The sequence below is a fragment of the Diplotaxodon limnothrissa genome, linkage group LG3 (assembly GCF_057381915.1).
Source record: "Diplotaxodon limnothrissa isolate DT_005_m linkage group LG3, D_limnothrissa_male_GT1.1, whole genome shotgun sequence".
NCBI classification, from domain to species: domain Eukaryota; kingdom Metazoa; phylum Chordata; class Actinopteri; order Cichliformes; family Cichlidae; genus Diplotaxodon; species Diplotaxodon limnothrissa.
Genome location: NC_140598.1, coordinates 50,183,892 through 50,203,508, shown reverse-complemented (window position 1 = coordinate 50,203,508; position 19,617 = coordinate 50,183,892). Strand labels below are relative to the sequence as shown.

The 19,617-nt window shown below is 45.2% G+C and overlaps 1 protein-coding gene across 1 annotated transcript in view; it reads right to left on the bottom strand.

Annotated features, from left to right (window-relative positions):
* Positions 1–7,628: 7,628 nt before the first annotated feature.
* The window catches only part of LOC146636446 (Fc receptor-like protein 5), a 28,193-nt gene continuing 16,204 nt past the window's right edge, over positions 7,629–19,617 (bottom strand). Inside the window, exons 7-15 of the mRNA XM_085350330.1 lie at positions 18,779–18,898; positions 18,604–18,619; positions 18,426–18,526; positions 9,708–9,749; positions 9,529–9,589; positions 9,346–9,407; positions 7,880–7,942; positions 7,737–7,799; positions 7,629–7,636 (exon numbers count right to left, since the gene is read on the bottom strand). Of these exons, the coding sequence (XP_085206456.1) occupies positions 7,629–7,636; positions 7,737–7,799; positions 7,880–7,942; positions 9,346–9,407; positions 9,529–9,589; positions 9,708–9,749; positions 18,426–18,526; positions 18,604–18,619; positions 18,779–18,898 (536 nt within the window). The remainder of the gene's footprint in view (positions 7,637–7,736; positions 7,800–7,879; positions 7,943–9,345; positions 9,408–9,528; positions 9,590–9,707; positions 9,750–18,425; positions 18,527–18,603; positions 18,620–18,778; positions 18,899–19,617) is intronic.

Here is a 19,617-nt window from a genome sequence, read left to right as displayed (position 1 = left end):
CTATGTAAGGTAGCCCTTTTGTTATTTACATTTAAAAAGAGGATTAGTGTTACTGTGCGCTGGCTGAGTCTGTTTCTTTTCTTAGAAATAGTTTCTCCTGCCCTGGAGAAAATCCACTTGCATGGAACAGAAGAGGCTGTGGAGTGCAGGAACCACACTTCAAGCTGGTAGATATGCAGGTATTCCTGGGTCCTGCAGACTATCACTTAAAAACAATAAACAAAATGATTTTCTAAACTGTAGCAATGTAATGTACGTATAGTGTCAAATACATTTTTGTAGTCTTCATTAGCTTTAATTCACATGGAAGTGTTCCTAAAGTCATATGCTGTAATGATATTTACATTATGAAAACATGATTTTGGACATTTCAAGTTTTTCACTTCGGCAGATAAAATGAATTGAGCAAAATCAACTCAAAATATTTCCACACGCCATAACGTCCTCTCTTCCTCGCTGGCTCCATATCTGTCAGTGGAATGATCACCTCGTCGCTATCTGTCACCATCAACACACTCCACGAATCCCGTGGATGATTCACTTCCTTATATCCGTTTGAATCAGGTACCGAAGCAGTTACGTGCGTAATGAAGCTTCGGACGTCACTGGTCACGTGACTTTTGCCAAACGAAGCAAGCCTCGACACAGTGCTTCTGAACCAGTGTGTTGTTTTTTTCGACACACGCTCCGGAGCGTCAGCTTCAAGCGGGCCATCACTAGTCTCAGGTTTGCTTTTTAGTTTCTCCCAGTTTAGGTTTCCGTTTGTAATTGCTCATGCTGAGTTGCCTGTTTTTTGCCACCACCTCCACCACCTTGTAAATAAACATCACTCGTGTCATCAGTTTGCTGCATCTTGGGTCCTCCTTTTCCTCCACACCACACGGCTCCCCCCGCCAGCCGTGACAGTACGAGCCGACCAAGCATGGACCCAGCAGCATCCGCGCCGTCCTAGGAGTTTCGGGAGGAAGTGATCGACAGTGTTTCCAGGTTGGTTAACCTATGGCTCGAGCATGAGGGGGAAGAGTGTCTCCGCGCTGTAGAAGCCAGGCTACAGCAGCTCATCTCTGCTCACTCCTGGCTGCTGGACTCTCTTCACCCGCTCGCACAGGACTTCATCCTTAACGAACTGCACCTCCACCCTCCAGCCGCTACCGCTTCCCAACCCAGCCCGGCGGTGAAGATTCTGCCCGGCCCGCCGGAGGTTTTGCCCGGCCCGCCGGAGGTTTTGCCCGGCCCGCCGGAGGTTTTGCCCGGGAGGAAGCGACGATCGCGCCGTCGGCACGTCGCCCCACAGCTGGAGATTAGGACTTCGGAACTGCCGGCTGTGGTGAGTGAAAAAGACACTCCGTCTGGTTTGGCAGCTCGTGTGACTGTTTATTCCGGGGCTGTGTTTGTTGAGCCAGCTGCCCAGCCGGTAGCTCTGTTAGCTGCCCTGCAGCCGCTACCTCAGTTAGCCACTCAACCGTCACCTCCATTACAGTCACAGCCAGACCTATTAGACACTTGGTTACAATCCATAGCTCAGTCAATAGCTCAGTTGGCAAGAGACTCATCAGCCTTATTATCACCTATTCAGCCATCATCTTCACCAACTCCTCCTGCACAACAAGTTAAGTCCATCCAACCCAGAAAGAACTATTTTTCACCTGTTCATGTAAAGCAGAGAGACACACCACATACTGTAGTAGTCAGTCCGCAACAGCTGGCCAGCCCAGAGACTGTGACGCACTCCAGGGCCTCCCCAGAGGCTGGGTTCCAGCCCCCGGCCGACTCTGGACCCCTGGAGGTTAAGAAGCCAGCTGAGGACTGCATCCGGCTGTCGCTGCCTGAGCTGAGTCAATGCTCCGTGCAGCTGCAGTCTGCCTTGTGTTTGCCAGAGGCCCGTGCGCCTGCTGGTTCTGAACTGTGCCTGCCAGAGGCCCGTGTGCCTACTGGTTCTGAACTGTGCCTGCCAGAGGCCCGTGCGCCTACTGGTTCTGACCTGTGTGTTCCAGGGGCCCCGGTGCCCACTGGTCCAGAGACTGTTTTCGCTGGGGGGCCCGAGGAGCCCGTCCAGCCCCAAGACTCGTCAGCTGGAGGGCCCGAGGAGCCCGTCCAGCCCCCTGCTGCAGCATCATCATCTGCCTCGCCTGGCCCGGCTTCAGCATCATCATCTGCCTCGCCTGGTCCAGTCTCCTCATCGGCTTCAGCCTCGCCTGGTCCAGCCTCTGCTTCAGCCTCGCCTGGTCCAGCCTCTGCCTCTGCTTCAGCCTCGCCTGGTCCAGCCTCTGCTTCTGCTTCAGCCTCGCCTGGTCCAGCCTCTGCTTCTGCTTCAGCCTCGCCTGGTCCAGCCTCTGCTTCAGCTTCAGCCGCGCCTGGTCCAGCCTCTGCTTCAGCTTCAGCCGCGCCTGGTCCAGCCTCTGCTTCGGTCTCGTCTGGTGCTGCGACGGCCACGCCACCTTCGGGTCCTGAACTGCCGCCTCGACATCGGCAGTCATCTGCCAGGCCGCTGGTGGAGCGTCATCGTCAATATGGACGACCTCCTAGAAGCCGCCGCTGCCTTCCGCGCGGTCGGCCTCCAGACTTGTGTCATCGCCGCCGTTGCTGTCCGCACGGTCGGCCGCCTGAACGGTTTCCTCATCGCCGCCGTTGCTGTCCGCACGGTCGAACCCCTGAACTGCCTCCGCTCCGCCACCGCTGCCTTCCGCTCGGTCGGCTTTCGGAGCTGTGTCGCCGACGTGGCCGGCCTCAGAAGATGAACTGTCCTGGACTTCTGAGCTGTCAGCCTCTGGGCCGGCCTCCTGAACTGTGTTGTTGTTCTTGTGCTCCAGCATGTGTGTTTTTGTTTTGGTCAATTCCCTCGGTTCGCTGGAGCTTGTTCTGTTCGGTGTTGGTCCCTCCGTCCTGGTCCCCCGCCGCCCGCCCTGGGTTGGTCGTTTGTTTTTGGTTTGGGCTGTCCTTGGTGATCTGTTCATGTCCCCGTGTTGTGCTGTAAAACAGTCTGGGTGTTTCCTGTTTTACTTTGTAGGTCTGTGTCTCGTTATACCCATTAGTTCCAGCTGTGTCCCCTCCTGTGTGCCATTTCCTCATTACCTGGTGTGTGTATTTATAGTTGGTGTCTGCCTGTGCTCCTCGTCGGCTCGTCTGCATTCCTCCGTATCTCTCTGCATTCATCCGCGTTCCATGGTGTCCTGTCTCTGCGTCTCTCTGCCCCGCACCCCTTTTGTATGGTCTCAGGTTTGCTTTTTAGTTTCTCCCAGTTTAGGTTTCCGTTTGTAATTGCTCATGCTGAGTTGCCTGTTTTTTTTGCCACCACCTTGTAAATAAACATCACTCGTGTCATCAGTTTGCTGCATCTTGGGTCCTCCTTTTCCTCCACACCACACGGCTTCCCCTGCCAGCCGTGACAACTACACAGGAGTAAATTCTCAATCATGTCACACTTCTGTTTAATCAGTTTTCTGTTTGACGTTTATTTCGCCGTGTGAAAACTATAACTTTAATCTCCGCTAAACTGATCTACTCAGGAAAAAGTAAAACACTGAAAAAAGCCAAATAAAAACATTTTTAAGTTATCTAAGTTATCTAAACCGGCGAACCGTGGGCAATATGCCAGGTGACACAGCCTGACGGGACACGTCAGCAGCAAGAGTGAACTCACGAACGAGTTCTTTCCCTGCATTCTGTGTCTCCCTGCATCGCCATTTAAGGTTTCAGGTTTGTTTGTGTTAGTATTTTCCAGTTTAGGTTTGCTTAGTTTCCATCCTTGCCTTCGCTGTTTCTCTTTATTTCACCACTTTATGAATAAAACTGACTTGCATCTCAGCTGCCTGCATCTTAGGTCCTAACTCTCAATGTCCAGTCATCTGCCACGGCAGACGTGACAACAATAAATTCAAAAGTAACTGATGTTTGTTTAAAATAATAATAAAAAGTATTTTACCAACCTGGTGAAGCAGGAATCTGTGAAAGAGACAAATGTTATTACACATGTTTGTCATGTATGAATTGTTCCACTGATATTTTGTGTCATGAGATCAGAATACATGTATATGTGTGAATAATTAAAGTGTATGTAGTAAATAAACTCTCTAATACAGCATGAAAAGAAGAGGCTCTTACACTTGGACTGTCTGCAGCGATACAACAAGAGCAGGAGAATAATAATGAGAGAGACTCCACAAACCAGTCCAACCATCAACCACACAGGAGATGAAGAGCTGTCAGCTCCTGACACAGTTACTGTAACAACAAACAATAACAAGACATCTGAGAGCACAAACCTCTGCCAAGGCAGCTCACAGGGAACAGTATCGTAGTATCTATGTATTCCATTGTTTTATTTGTACAATGAGAAGTTTGTAGAGAATAAAATACAACCACTTATTTGGTGGTTGTATGTTATATCTGATATTACAAAACATAGTTTAATGACAGTTATTACAAAATAGACCCAGGTGGCTTCAAACATTAAAAGAGATAATATGATGTTATTTCTAAGCCATGAAACTCATTTACAGAAACACATCAAATATTTTGATCCTGCTCACCTTTAACTGACATCCAGCTCTGTGCTGACTCTCTTCCTGAGTACTGACACTTGTAGAAACCTTCATCAGACTTTGACACTGCAGAGATCTTCAGCTCCCCTCGGGGATCATTTTGAATAAGTTTGTCATTGTGATAGAAAAACACATTGGAAAGTATTTTTTGTGTTCTCAAACTGCAGCTCAGACTAACAGAAGCTCCCTCAGTCACAGGATGAACAGGACTCACCAGGATAGAAACATTACCATCATCTGTGACACAATCACACACAATTGTTTCAGTCACATCAGCTGGTGCACACTTTTAGAAAAAGGTGACATATAAATTTGAATTTCTAAAAACTAAACAAAAGTTTGATCTGTAAAGAAAAAAAAAACATTTAAAGCATTTCAAATTCCAACTTTGAGTCGTGTCTTATGATCTACACAGAGACCTGACTTCAGAGAGATTTTCTGACCCACTGGTTCAGCTAAATGGCCTTTCAAGTGTTTGTATGGACAAAAACTATAAATCAGGTAAAATGAGGAGTGATGGCCTCATCATTGATAATGATGTAAAAGTTTTACGGTTAAGGATACTGTATTTACTCTTGATCTTGAGCTTTTATGTTTAAGTTTAAAACCTTTTCACCAACTGGGAGAACTCAGTAATATTTCTATGTGTGTTGTAAAAATCCCACATAGCGGACTGGAAGTAGAGTTTCCAGTCCACTCATGATGAAGGGAGTTTGGATGCTCCCTTCATCTTCCTTGCAGGAGTCAAATAATTATCAACACAATTATTGAATGGTTATGAGTGAAATTGTAAATGAGTTCTCTAGCATATCGAGACTCTTCACACCGTTACATATTCCATATGTACCGGGTACCCCCCTTGGTCGTGGTGCATGGATGCTTCTTTAAGACACTGCGGCTTGCCCGGCCACGCCCCACAACTCACGTATAAAACGGCTGTGCAGATGTGACATCGGTGATTGTTTGATCTCCGACTTGTGTTGTGCGTGTGAGTGACTTTTCTTCGAGTGTTCGAGTGCTGTGTCTGTGTGCATCCGTCCATCAGGAGGCTGTTTCGACAGCCTCCCATGGCCCCGCCTCTGTGAGGCCTGGGCCTGACTATCAGGAGGCGGATGTTGAAGAAGCTTCCATCCTCTCCTCCAGTCTCGCCCACCTGTCCCTGGGCTGCTCCTGCAGGACCCCAGGCACAGTGTCGGGCAGGATGGGTCCCTTTAGCTCTTGATTGAAGCATGCTTAACAGGGGCGTGAGGGTAACTGATGCCCTGCTGGCGGCCATTTTGTGGCTCCCTTTTTGGCTGCAGGCAGGCTGGGGACACGGAAAGCCCTCCCCCATCCTGTGCTCCTCAGGCTAAAATGGGGATGATGGCTGCAGCATTCCCTCCCATGGCCCCGCCTCTGTGAGGACTGGGCCAGTGGAGGCTAATTATCGTGATGTAGATGTTGAAGAAGCTTCCATCCCCTCTGGCTGCCACTGGAGTGGGGCCCAGACAGGTGGACCCATGGTCTGGATCGCCTGATTTCTGGGCCCCTCCCGCAGCGTTCCCACCCATGGCCCCTGTTACGTTCCCCCCGAAAGGGTCTAGGCATGTGAGTGAGGGGACCAGTAACAAATGAGTCCAGAACAGAATGAAAGGAAAACAGACCAGTGTTTTCAGTAAATAAAATAGTCTTTATTATAGATCATCTTAACATAAAGAGCCGGCAACGCCGTTTTACCAATAACACTTGGAAAAAGAGAAAAAGGGTTGCAACAACAAAGAACACAACAACCAAACAAAAACTCCACACCACGAGGAGGTACTTCCAGGGGCCCACAAGCTCACCCTGTCACTATCAGCAGCTGGCTTTACTGCTGCCAAGGCCCACAAGCCCACACTACTCACGCAAAGCAGCTATGCTGTTTCCACAACTCCACACTTTGAGCAGGCTAACCACACACAACGCAGAGACACCAGAGAACACCCCACACCCTGCTCACAGCTCATCCCCAGCTTATATGACCTCCGAGAGGTGATTGCTGACTGGGCCCAGGTGGTAAATGAGTCCAATGAGCAGCAGCTGTGTCCTGGGGAGAGAGAAGAGCAAGCGAGAGACGGGGGGTGGAGCAAAAGAGGAGGAGGCGGAGAAAAACACCACGCCCACACAAGGGCAGTATCAGGAGGCCCAGCTAGGGCCGTAACAGCCCCGCTTCTGTGAGGCCTGCGCCGGTGGAGAATGATTGTCGGGAGGTTGATGTTTATGACGCTTGGCTGCAGTCAGACGACCAGGGTTGCCCGATGGGACTGCCTGTCTACCTTGCAGCCACCTCGCTGTGCTGAGGGGCCTATGCAGGCGTGTGGGGACGGTCGTGTTCAGGTGAGGTGGTAAGGACTCGGAGCCTAGGCTCATCTGTCCTCCAGCCACCCTCCTCCCTCCTGACATCCTTGAGTTGGCCTAGTGGCCAGCACTGGTGCAGGCTGTGTTCCCCTAGCATATTGCCTGTGCTTCGCCGTTTTATAAGCCAGTAAGGCCTCGCTGCGTCTGGTCAGCAGTTGACAGTTCTCCAGCCTTCAAGGCTGGCTCTCTTTCTGGCAGATTGCTCACATGTTGTGGGTTTATGTAGCCGGCAGGGGCCGCTCAGTGAACTGACACCCCCTGCGAGTCACTTCCCTGGCTGCACTGCAGCTCCAGGCTGTGTTCCCCTGGAATATTGCCTGTGGTTCGCCAGCTTACATTCCAGTCGTACCTCGCTGTGTCTGATTCCTCATCCAGCAAAAGAGTGTTCTCCAGTGTTCTCTGGCTGGCGATCCTTTGGAGAGCGTGCACACGAGCTTGTCCTAACTCACTGCCCATGCTTTCTGGCATGCTAACCAATTTTATATTAAAGCTTAAAAATGAATAAAAAATATCAGCTGAATATAAAGAGCATGGATCTGAAACAGGACACACCTCTGTGTGCTTTATGCTAAAAGATAGTACCAAGTCTATATCATATTATTATTCAATATCATCTTCATAAACACTAAAAAGTGAGCATGTCTGATATTTGGGCAGCAGAGGAGCAACAGTGGAGTCATAAAATGCTCCTTTTTGCTGCTGCAGCTCTCCTCACTGACCTGCAAGACAAACACACAAAGAACAGAAATGTCCAAGTTTCAGGATGTTTGCCATTTAATAACTTGAAGAATAACTCATCCTGCACAGAAGCATAATTACCAGGAAAGCTTCCTAATGTGACTTCAGAATAAACTGCTGCATCAGCTGCAGGACTTGATTTTCCTGTGAGTGGAAAGAAGATTTTAAGACCAGATAAACATGTTGAACAACATTCACTGGAGGTGATGGCAGACTTTGTTTACCTGCTTTCTTCTTGGCTTTTTCTTTTTTGGGGTGTTTGACCTCAGCATACATCAGACTGTCCTCTAAAAGAGAAGTCAGAGCTCAGGATACATTTGATCAGCAGATATATGACACAGAGCTGTCGGACGTAGAGGTGGAACTCTGCAGATTTGTCAGCTGCAGCCATTAACAGCATTAATGCTACGCTCCCCTTAATGATTCTCACTCTTTGTAGTTTCACTAGATTATTACTTTAGCTGCCAAGTAAAGAACAGACTATTTTAAGTGCTAAGAGCAACATGTAAGAACTATGTATGAGATGTATTTACAGTTAAAGTTGCCTTTACTGTTACACAAAAAGTTAACAATTTAGACTTTTGAACACAGGATATTTATTTAAGGAAGTTAGCAAAACAAAAATCTTAATCAACTAGTAATAATCACTTGATTCATTCACCTGAATTTTATCCAAATGTAACTAATCTACTCAGTGCTATTGCTGATTTCAGATATAGTGTGGAGGTGAGGAGAGGGGTAATCAGTACTGCACTCCTCTCCATCCTGTGCATGAAAGTCCAAATGAGGAAGGAGTAACACGGTACAAAGTCTTCCAAGTCTTTTGAGAGACAAAAATTGATCATTTCAGTTCATAAGTCCACAGTGATTGGTCAACTGAAACTTTTGACTGTGAACTCCACAGTGCTTTCTTCAGATGTTACTGATGTTACTCATCTGCAGCAAACTACAAAAAGAACCTTGAACCTTCCCAAACAGCTCCATTTATACTCATCTGCCCGTCTGCATCTCTCCCTTCTTTCATCCCTTACTCATATTTTATATGCCCTACATCTATTCCACATACACACGTTTCCATGCTATTGGCACATCTGATATTTTCCTGTATAAAAAAAAAACAGCTTAAACAGTTCTCTGCTGGGCCTCCAGTGATCGAGCACACTCAGATTATGTGTTTTATTTGATGGTGTTTGGTTTTGTGATCGTTGGTCTGGTTCAGAAGCTCTGGATGCTGTGATTCAGTAAATCCAGCTGAAAGGGGACTTTTTTTGCCTCCCAGATTAAAGACTTTGATCAAAGGCCTTAGATTAGAGATTAACCTGTGATCTGAGGAAGAGACTGAACTCAAACTGTGGAAGAAGTTTGTTTTGAGTTTTCTTCGTTCTTTGCAAACATTCTGACCTGCTGTGTTTCTGAATCACTCATTAAATCTGTTCGACTTCTACAGTGTGTCTGTGTTTGAGTGCTTTAAACAACGACAACAACACAACAAAGTATCATGTTAAACAAATACACCTGATTTAATGACTAACCCACCAAAACCTAAATGACTGCAGATTAACTCTGCTGATGTGTAGCAGCTAAGCTTGGTAAGTGAATAACTAAACTCCATGTTGACCTATAATAACCTGCAACATAATGAAATGACACATTTCAGTACAAACACTGAATGAGACTGTTGTGACTGTACCTGCAGCTCCCGTCTTCACCTCAGAGTAAACAGCACTCTGCTCTGGTTCATGATGCTTCCGTGTGAAGATGATCAGATTATTTATCATGAGAAAATAATTAACTGTTAGATTTTTTAAAATATTTATTTATTTTATTTTACATTACATTTACATTTAATTGCACATGTTTTATGTACTTACTCTTCTTTTCAACGTTTTTAAGTTCAATAAGAGAGTATGTGACATCTTGATGTTCATCTGATCCTGAAATGTTCATATTTTAGTTACAGGATTGTAAACATGTCACATGGAATTAATTTCATTAAATCAAAAACAAGTTTCATCTGTAACTGCTCTGTGCTTTTCAACACATATACTGCACCATTTCTGTCGTCTTCCACTTGGCTAACAGATTCATAGAGGTTAAAGACACAATCAGGTTTGTAAAATTATTTTTGTTTCTCATTTAATGTGTCAGTTTACTGTTTGGATGTTTGTCCAACTGGATTTTGAAAAATATTCTCTTAAAAGCTGCTGAACACAAACTTAATCTAAAAACTGTTCCTGTTAATGAAGACTGATTTAAAAGTCAATATTTGTTTCTACTCTGGTCGAAAGAATCCACCCTTCGTACTGATGTCCACAATTCTTTTATTCCTCTCACAATCATGGAGCACCGTGAAAACTAGAAACAAGTAAAATAATATCGATAGCACATATGATATTCATCTCAGCCACTTATTTCCTTTCACAAGGTGCACAAGTGTTAAACAAATAACAGCATAATGATTTTTTACCGTGTACGCCTTGTAAAACCAGCAGTAGAAAAGTTGTATATTCCGAAAAGTCCGCCGTGTTACCGTTCTGTCTTGTCTCTCCCGCGCACAACTTCCGGTTCCCGCAACTCACAGGAAGTGACTACTTCACATTAATATTTTAACAGAAACATTTCTTATAAGCAGGATATATCACTGGATTCATAGATTACCTTTCCTACTGCAAATGTACACAAGCATGAGAAGCAAATAAAGAAAACAAATAGAAAACAATAACGATCTCAGATTCACTTTGGTGTTGTCATGGCAACCCACACAAACATTTCAGCTGTCACGGCGGGGTGCGCCGATGTGTGCGGAAACAGGACCCAAAAGCAGATGATGACGAGGAATAGTAATGATTAACAGAAAAGTGAACCTTTATTGCGATGACGGCAGGAAATGAACCAAGAGACCAAAGCAAACAGGCAAAACACTAAGAAACAAAACACTGAACTTGCAAAACACTAAGAAACAAAACACTAAAGGTACTAAGACCAAAAACTATAACTATGACCGAGGTGGAAAATAAACAGGCTAAGACTATGACGATGACTGTAACTCTGGTGAGAATAAACAGACGAACTGACAATGGCATGAAGAAAACAAAAGGCTTAAATACAGACATGAGGTGATCAGGGGAAGTGGCGACACATGAGGAAACAGCTGACTGACATGAATCTAATGACAGGACCAGGAGGAGTGAAACTAAATACAATGACCAAAGAACACATGACACTGTCAGAATAAAACAGGAAACACTAAAACTAGACATGACAATACAAACTTAACATACCAAATATGTGATGAATAATGCAAGAACTCAAACAGAAAACCCAGGAGCAATAACTGCCTAAACTAAAGGCAAATAGGAAATAACACAAAACTAACAACATCTCAAAAAATAAGAACAATACAAAGAAAACTCAAAGTGCTGGGTCGGAGACCCAGCCTGTGACATCAGCGTCAGCTACACTCCCACCAATTACCTTTGATTATTACAATTGAGAACGTAAATACACTTGCATTTCTCATTATATCAATGGTAATTCCCAAGCACCATGTTGTTGTTTTAAACATTCTTGCATTGACATAAACAATATTCTTTTCTCAACAAATGAATTCAACAATATGAACAGTAGATTTTACATCTCCATAACATGTGCATGAAGTACAGCATAATGACAACTTCTATTTTAGAAGGGAAATCTAATCAATGAATGACATTTTTCCCATTTAGCTGTTTTTCACCAGGACCACTAATTTCTGAATGGGTCTCTGAATGATTGAGGGTTGGACGAGGCGTTCGCCTCCCTTTCCTAACTTCCGATCACCAGTCTGGATTGTCACCTTCCGTACAAGTCCATCATCATCCTCATGTGCTTCCACAACCCTAGCAAGTTTCCATTCATTGCGAGGAACATCTTCCTCTTTGAGAATCACAATGTCACCCACCTCCACATTACGTCTTGGTGTATGCCATCGCTGTCTCAGAGCAATATTGGCCAGGTATTCCTTTCTCCATCTGTGCCAAAATTGCTCAGTCAAATACTGTACCCTTCTCCACCGTTTCTTAGCATACAGGTCCTCCTTGACGAATTTACCTGGAGGTGGAAGTGGGACTGAGGATTTCATGGTGATCAAGTGGTTCGGTGTGAGTGGCTCCAAGCTTTTGGGGTCATTGATGTTATCAACAGTGAGTGGGCGGTTATTCACGATGCACATAGCTTCATAAAGGAATGTCCTCAATGAAGCATCATCCAACCTTCCCACACTGCAGGCAAGGACTGTGCTCAGTACGCTTCTCACTGTCCGGATTTGACGCTCCCATGCGCCTCCAGCATGACTAGAGTGGGGCGTATTCATCTGGAAGTCGCACTGATTTTCTGCTAGGTATGCAGTCACTCTTTCCTTATCAAGTTCTTTCAGAGCCTTTGCCATCTCGTTTCTTGCCCCCATAAAGTTAGTTCCCTGATCGGACCTAATGTGCCTAACAGCTCCACGAAGGGCAATGAAGCAGCGCAAGGCATTGATGAATGCGTCAGTCGTCAAATCCTCCAACATCTCTATATGCACTGCCCTTGAGCAAAAACATGTGAAGAGGAGGCCGTACCGTTTTTGATCTTTGCGACCTTGTTTGGTGTGAAAAGGACCAAAGCAGTCCATACCACAATAAGTGAATGGTGGTGTGGGATCAACACGGTCACTAGGTAGATCTGCCATCCGTTGCTCCTCTGGTGGCGCGCGGGCTCTCCTGCACTGTACGCACTGCCTGATGTATTGGGCTACAGCCTTACTTCCACCAGTGATCCAGTAACCATTGGCTCTCAGGGCATTGAGGGTTTGTCCTCTGCCTTGGTGTTGTATCTTGGTATGATGGTGTGCAATGATGAGGTTTGTAACAGCACCATCTTTAGGAAGGATCACTGGGTGTCTTAACTCAAGAGGCACAGATGCCTTCCTCAGTCTTCCTCCTACTCTCATTATGCCATCTTGGAGAAATGGGTCAAGCTGAAAGAGTTGGTGGTTGCAAGGCAGCCTTCCTAGTTTCTGGCTGAGTGTGTTTAACTCCTCTTGAAAGGCATCTTGTTGTGCAAGCTTGACGAGAGTCTGTGCAGCTTGCTTTCTCTCTTCCACGCTTAAAGGCTCAGCGGTCCTGATCCTCTTTGCCAGCCGCTGGATACGAGCAATGACGTTGACAGCTGTAGTCCATCTTGAGAACCGCAGCAGATGCTTCTGGATGTCAAACTGCCTTGCTACATCAACCTTCAACACCTGAGTAGTCCTCACCTCTGGGTCTCCCACCAGCAAATCTGAAGTAGCCTGTTTTGTGGCTATCTCTCTTTCCCATAGAAAGCTGGGACCAGAGAACCAATTTGACTTGATGAGGTCAGCTACTTTGAGGCCTCTCGAGGCATGATCAGCAGGGTTTTCTCCTGTGTCAACATAGTACCATTTCCGTGCATCGGTGGTTTCTCGAATTCTCTGCACGCGGTTTGCCACGAACACATGGAACCTTCTTGCTTCATTATTGATGTAACCAAGCACGACCTTTGAGTCTGTCCAAAAATATTCGTCATCAACCTTGAGTTCTAGCTCCTCTCTTAACATGCTGCTCACAGATGCCGAGGTTACTGCTGCAGTTAACTCAAGTCTCGGTATGGTAACTATTTTGGTTGGTGCAACCCTCGCCTTGCCCATGACCAAGGAGCAGCATACCCTTTCTCTGCTTACCACTCTGATGTAAGAGCACTGGCCATACCCTTGACTGCTTGCATCAGAGAAATGATGAAGCTCGACTCTTTGAATCTCGCCAAGGCTGTCAGGTATGAAGCATCTTTGAATTTCAATTCTTTCCAGGTTCTCCCACCTTAACTTCAAGCCTTTGGGTAGTGGCTCATCCCACCCTGTGCCTCTCTGACACATCTCCTGCAGCACTCTTTTCCCTTCAAGAATGACTGGGGCTAGAAACCCCAAAGGGTCATACAAGGAGGCCACAATTGAGAGAATCCCTCGGCGCGTTGCTGGTTTCTCCTCAAGTGACACCTTGAAGGAGAAGCTATCATTTTCAACATTCCACCTTATACCTAGCACTCTTTGAACTGGTAAATCCTCGTGATTAAGATCAACATTCTTTACCTCCGTAGCACGCTCTGCAACATCGACAGAGTCAAGGACCTCTCGGCTGTTGGAGAGAAATTTGTGAAGGTGCAGCTTTCCTTTGGCACACACGGCTTGGGCTTCTTTGACCAGTTCAATTGCCTTACCCACAGACTCTACACTTATGAGACCATCGTCGACATAGAAATGTTTCTGGATGAAGTTAGCTGCGGAGGGGTACTCTTTCTCACATTGGCTGGCAAGGTGCTTCATGCCATAATTGGCGCAGCCAGGGGATGATGATGCTCCAAACAGGTGAACCTTCATGCGGTACTCTCTGGGTTCAGAGTTTGTGTCTCCATTTTCCCACCAGAGAAACCGCAGGTAGTCTCTATCATCCTCGCTCACATGAAACCTGTGGAACATTTTCTCCACATCACACATGACTGCGATGGGATGTTTACGGAAGCGGCACAGCACGGCTGTTAGGCTATTTGTGAGGTCAGGTCCTGTTAGCAGATGGTCGTTTAAGGAGGTGCCTTCATACCTTGCAGAGCAGTCGAAAACCACTCTGATTTTTCCTGGTTTTCTGGGGTGGTAAACTCCTTGGTGTGGGATATACCAGACTTTCCCCAGCTCTGCTTGGTTTTCCACTTTCTCTGCATCTCCATCCTTGAAGACACCTTCCATAAATCTCACGTAGTCTATTTTGAATTTGGGATTTCTGTCCAGCTTCCTCTTTAGATGCTTCAGCCGTACTAACGCCAGCCCTTTGTTGTCTGGGAGATGCGGACGTGCTTTGAAAGGGAGAGGCATCTCCAGGTGACCATCCTTATTTTGTTGGATTCTGTCTTTCAAGATCTGCAGGAAGCAAATATCTTCTTGAGATATGCTTCTGTCACCAGGTTTTGTGTCTGCAAAATCAGACTCCAGGGCCTTGATGACAGCAAATGGTGTTATGGGTGGCACCTCTCTGACAGACACTCGATGACAAAAACCAGTCACATCTTTAGCCTGCACACGCTGTGGTGCGCTTCCCACAATGCTCCAACCAAGATCCGTCTCAATAGCATAAGGCTCATAGTCACCCCCAGTGACGACCCTTCTTGGAATTAACGCTCTGGAGCAGTCGTATCCAATCAACAATCCAACACCACAGTCCATCAACGGGGGTATCTCCTGGGCCATGCTTACAAGGTGTTTCCATTTGTTGGCTGTCTGGCAAGTGGGAATATGTGTGCGGTCAAGGGGAATGAAGTCCCTTGTGTAGGCTGGAGGCAAACTGATGGAAACATTAGAGGAAAATCCTCTAACTTTGAGCTTGCATACTCTTTGACTCTTCACGACTGAGTCTCTCCCCATCATGGTGGAAAGTTTAAGTTTCACTGGTTCCATTGTTGCTTGTAGCTTTTCGCACACCTCCTGATCAACAAATGTGTGACTGCTTTGAGTGTCCAATAGTGCATACACTAGGGTTTCAGTGTCCGGAGCACTAAGTGTTGAGATCCACACTGGGACTATCATTGATGTACTCCCACCTTCACCTCCACTCACACAACATGATAATGACAACGTACTTTCTTCAACTGCGCCTTGTGTTGATGCTGCTGTAGAACGATCTTCATGCAATGGCGTTGGGTGACTCTTTCTGCATATGCCACACATGGCCCTGTTCCTACAGTCTTTAGAATTGTGACCCTTTCTTAGACATGCAAAACACAACTTATTTTCAAGTATGCATTTTTTCTTATCCTCTACAGACATGTCCATAAGCCTCTTGCATTTATGTATGGAATGGTTCTCACTACAGCAAATACACTGGCCATTATTGGAATTTTGTGTTGGTGTGGTCCATTTCTTTGGTTTCCCTGCATCTCCCAACTTGATTTCACCAGGGTCAGATTTGGCGGTGGAGCTTGATGGAATCGGGGGTTTCACATTTGTGGCAAACGTGTTTGCTTTTGAACGCTTCATCTCTCTTGCTGGTGCCTCTGCAGAGTGCCTTAAGGCATGTAAGGATGACACTGGATTGCATGCGATGCGTGACTCCTTAGAGATAAAGGAAGCAAACTCATGAAAGCTTGGATAGTCGTTGCCCCGATCTAGCTGCTCTGTGACATAACGGTTCCATCTAGATGTCACCCAATCAGGAAGCTTGACTAGTATTTTCTGATTCTCCTCACAGTCGTTAAGAACCTGTAAGCCCTTTACGTGAGGCATGGCATTACTACATGTTTGGAGGAAATCACTGAAATCTCTTAACTTGAGATATTCCTTTCCACCAATCTTCGGCCACCCATTTAGCTTATCTCTGAAAGCCCGCTGCACTACAAAGGAATGGCCATATCTAGCATTTAACCTATCCCATGCTTGTTGATAGGCTTCTTCATCTTTTCTGTAGAAGCTGCCTTCAAGAGAGGATTTTGCCTCACCTGCTATGTACTTTTGCAGGTAGAATAGCCTGTCTGCAGGGTCAGAGCATCGTCTCTCTATGAGGGCTTTGAAGCTTATGCTCCATTCTGTAAACTTCAGAGGATCGCCCGAGAATACAGAAGGTTCTGGAGTTGGCAAGCGAGTAAGAGCTAATGACTCTTGTAGCGATTGGACCAATGATGTCTCGTTTTGCACAACCTGCCGTTCTTGATCTGGGATGTGGTGAGCGAAGGGGTGTGCATCACTCACTTTGCTGAATGGAGGACTGCGTGTCCCATCCCTTCCCTCTTCTTCAGTGTAGACATTTAGCTTTGCCTGAATTACATCAATGTCCCTCTGATTTTCAAGTTTTCTCAACTGCTGACGTTGAGCTTCGATGGCAGCTTCCATATCAATTTCGGCTTTCTTTGCAGCCAGCTGAGCAGCCACTTCCGCTCTCATAGCTGGAATGCTGGGTGACTCTGAGAGATGGTTAGAATTGTGACAGCTGGGTGCAGTAACTCAGGAGGCTGTGGATCCATATATGGACCTAGCATATTCATTATCAAGTAGCATGCGTAACCTTGATCTTTCCGCCACCGTGTCAAACTCACCTTCATCTTCAGTCAGACGTACTCTCATCAGCTGCAGCAAGTCGGCCGTCACGGCTGAGCATGCATCGATCTTTCTTCGAAATTCTTGACTTGGTGAGGTTTGGAGTCGAATTCTGTCATACTGTTCCTTTAATTCAGACTCAAGCTTCTCAGCCTCATCCATCATATCATACATGTCACTCTCAGAGCATACTTGCTTTAACTTTGTGCGAATGTCTCTTACGTTGCTTTTCCATTTCTCGTATGTTGCTTTGAACCTCTTCTCCTTTTGAGTTAACTCTTGATCTTTCAGTTCCTGCATTTTTGGCGTTAATCGCCTTTCACGAGAGGATTTTCTTGCTTTTGTCTCAGATTTCTCAGACACTACACTTTTTTCCTCTTCCAAATCCCCTGCATCTTGTACTTCTGACATAACATCAGGGTGACTATGACCATCTTTAGACATTTTCAGACTTTAAAGGGGGTATCTTATGAAGAGGACAAGATAACTAAGGTAATTACAAGAATGGATGTAATAGGCGGAGAATTATTAAAATTAACACAAAGGAACCTTAGCTTAGATTCTTACGTATGACAGCAAATAAATTTTCAGTTTCAGCCTTCATGAAGCTTGCAAGCAACAGGTAAGAAAACAACAATAATTTCCAGAACTTCAACAGATTGTCCTTTTTTTTTTTTCTTTTTTTGTTTGTTTGTTTGTTTGTTTTTTACACAATCCGAAATTTGAACACTATTAATTCCTTGTCCATTACAGCAAATTTGTAGCTCATGTTCTATCCATCAACTCATGAGGCATAATAACTGCGCAATATAGCCTGAGGACTCACGCTTTAGCCTGAAACCGCTTCTTGGAGTGTCCGCTGAATCTGCAGCTCCCGATTGGTTGTCACAAAATGCAAAGCAACGTGTCCACTGAAGCCTGTAGCTCGCTGCAGGATGAGAAGCAACCGAGACCTGTAGCTTGCTGCAGGATGAGAAGAGCTTTGCACACCGAAGCCTGTAGCTTGCTGCAGGAGGGGAAGCGCGTTTGCAAACCGAGACCTGTAGCTTGCTGCAGGATGAGAAGAGCTTTGCACACCGAAGCCTCCAGATGGATTGGGACACGTTTTCACTGTTTCTACTCTGGTCGAAAGAATCCACGCTTCGTACTGATGTCCACAATTCTTTTATTCCTCTCACAATCATGGAGCACCGTGAAAACTAGAAACAAGTAAAATAATATCGATAGCACATATGATATTCATCTCAGCCACTTATTTCCTTTCACAAGGTGCACAAGTGTTAAACAAATAACAGCATAATGATTTTTTACCGTGTACGCCTTGTAAAACCAGCAGTAGAAAAGTTGTATATTCCGAAAAGTCCGCCGTGTTACCGTTCTGTCTTGTCTCTCCCGCGCACAACTTCCGGTTCCCGCAACTCACAGGAAGTGACTACTTCACATTAATATTTTAACAGAAACATTTCTTATAAGCAGGATATATCACTGGATTCATAGATTACCTTTCCTACTGCAAATGTACACAAGCATGAGAAGCAAATAAAGAAAACAAATAGAAAACAATAACGATCTCAGATTCACTTTGGTGTTGTCATGGCAACCCACACAAACATTTCAGCGTCAGCTACAATATTAATAATGATAATAAAGATGGGTAAAATGCTGACCGTATTGAACATAGCCGTACTCATGAGTTTCATTCAGGTTGACTCCATGATTTGTGGAGGAGCCCGGACTGTGACTCTCAGACTGGATCGACCTAAAACATAAAATACACAATAAACTCAAAAGTAACTGATGTTTGTTTAAAATAATAATAAAAAGTATTTTACCAACCTGGTGAAGCAGGAATCTGTGAAAGAGACAAATGTTATTACACATGTTTGTCATGTATGAATTGTTCCACTGATATTTTGTGTCATGAGATCAGAATACATGTATATGTGTGAATAATTAAAGTGTATGTAGTAAATAAACTCTCTAATACAGCATGAAAAGAAGAGGCTCTTACACTTGGACTGTCTGCAGCGATACAACAAGAGCAGGAGAATAATAATGAGAGAGACTCCACAAACCAGTCCAACCATCAACCACACAGGAGATGAAGAGCTGTCAGCTCCTGACACAGTTACTGCAACAACAAACAATAATTAATTATTAATAAAGTATAAAACAAACACAGAGCACAAATTTCTGCTAAGGCAGCTCACTCTGTTGACAGTATTTGCTTTAAAAGAAAAAAAAATTTTAGTGTATTTTTTTGTTTGTACTGTCAGAAGTTTGTAGTTCAGTAAAAATAAGTCCAAAGGCAGATTTTTTTCAACATGACAAGAAAGGGCGATAAGAAATGTAAAATTGAGGTCAGAGGTCAAACAAATGATAGTTTAAATCTTTATACAGTACTTTCTATATGTTGACAATACACAACACCTTTGTAAGAATCATAGTTTCTGTGTTATAAGGATTTTTATTTAGTGATAAAGTTGACCTTGAAGACCTCGGTGGCTGTAGCCAAATGTTAATGGATAGTTAACATGACTGCAGCTCGTCAGTGAGGTAACCAGGCAGGTCTGCTGGGATCCTTTCTAGGAAAATAAAGTTTGTATGCTAACAGATTTTCCCCTTGTTTCAGTTTCTTCCTGCTTCAAGATTCGTTTTCATGCCATCATTCACCTCCAGTCAGACGCCTGCCACCTTGGATCATTGCCCCCCTATTCACCACCACCGCTGCCCCCCTCGGAGCCTCTTCCTCACTTGCCTGCCCATCGTTCAGCAGTTTCCACAGACCTCTGCCTTCATCCACTAAACCCAGCTAGTCTGGACTCCAAGTAAGGCATTGTTGCAGCCACT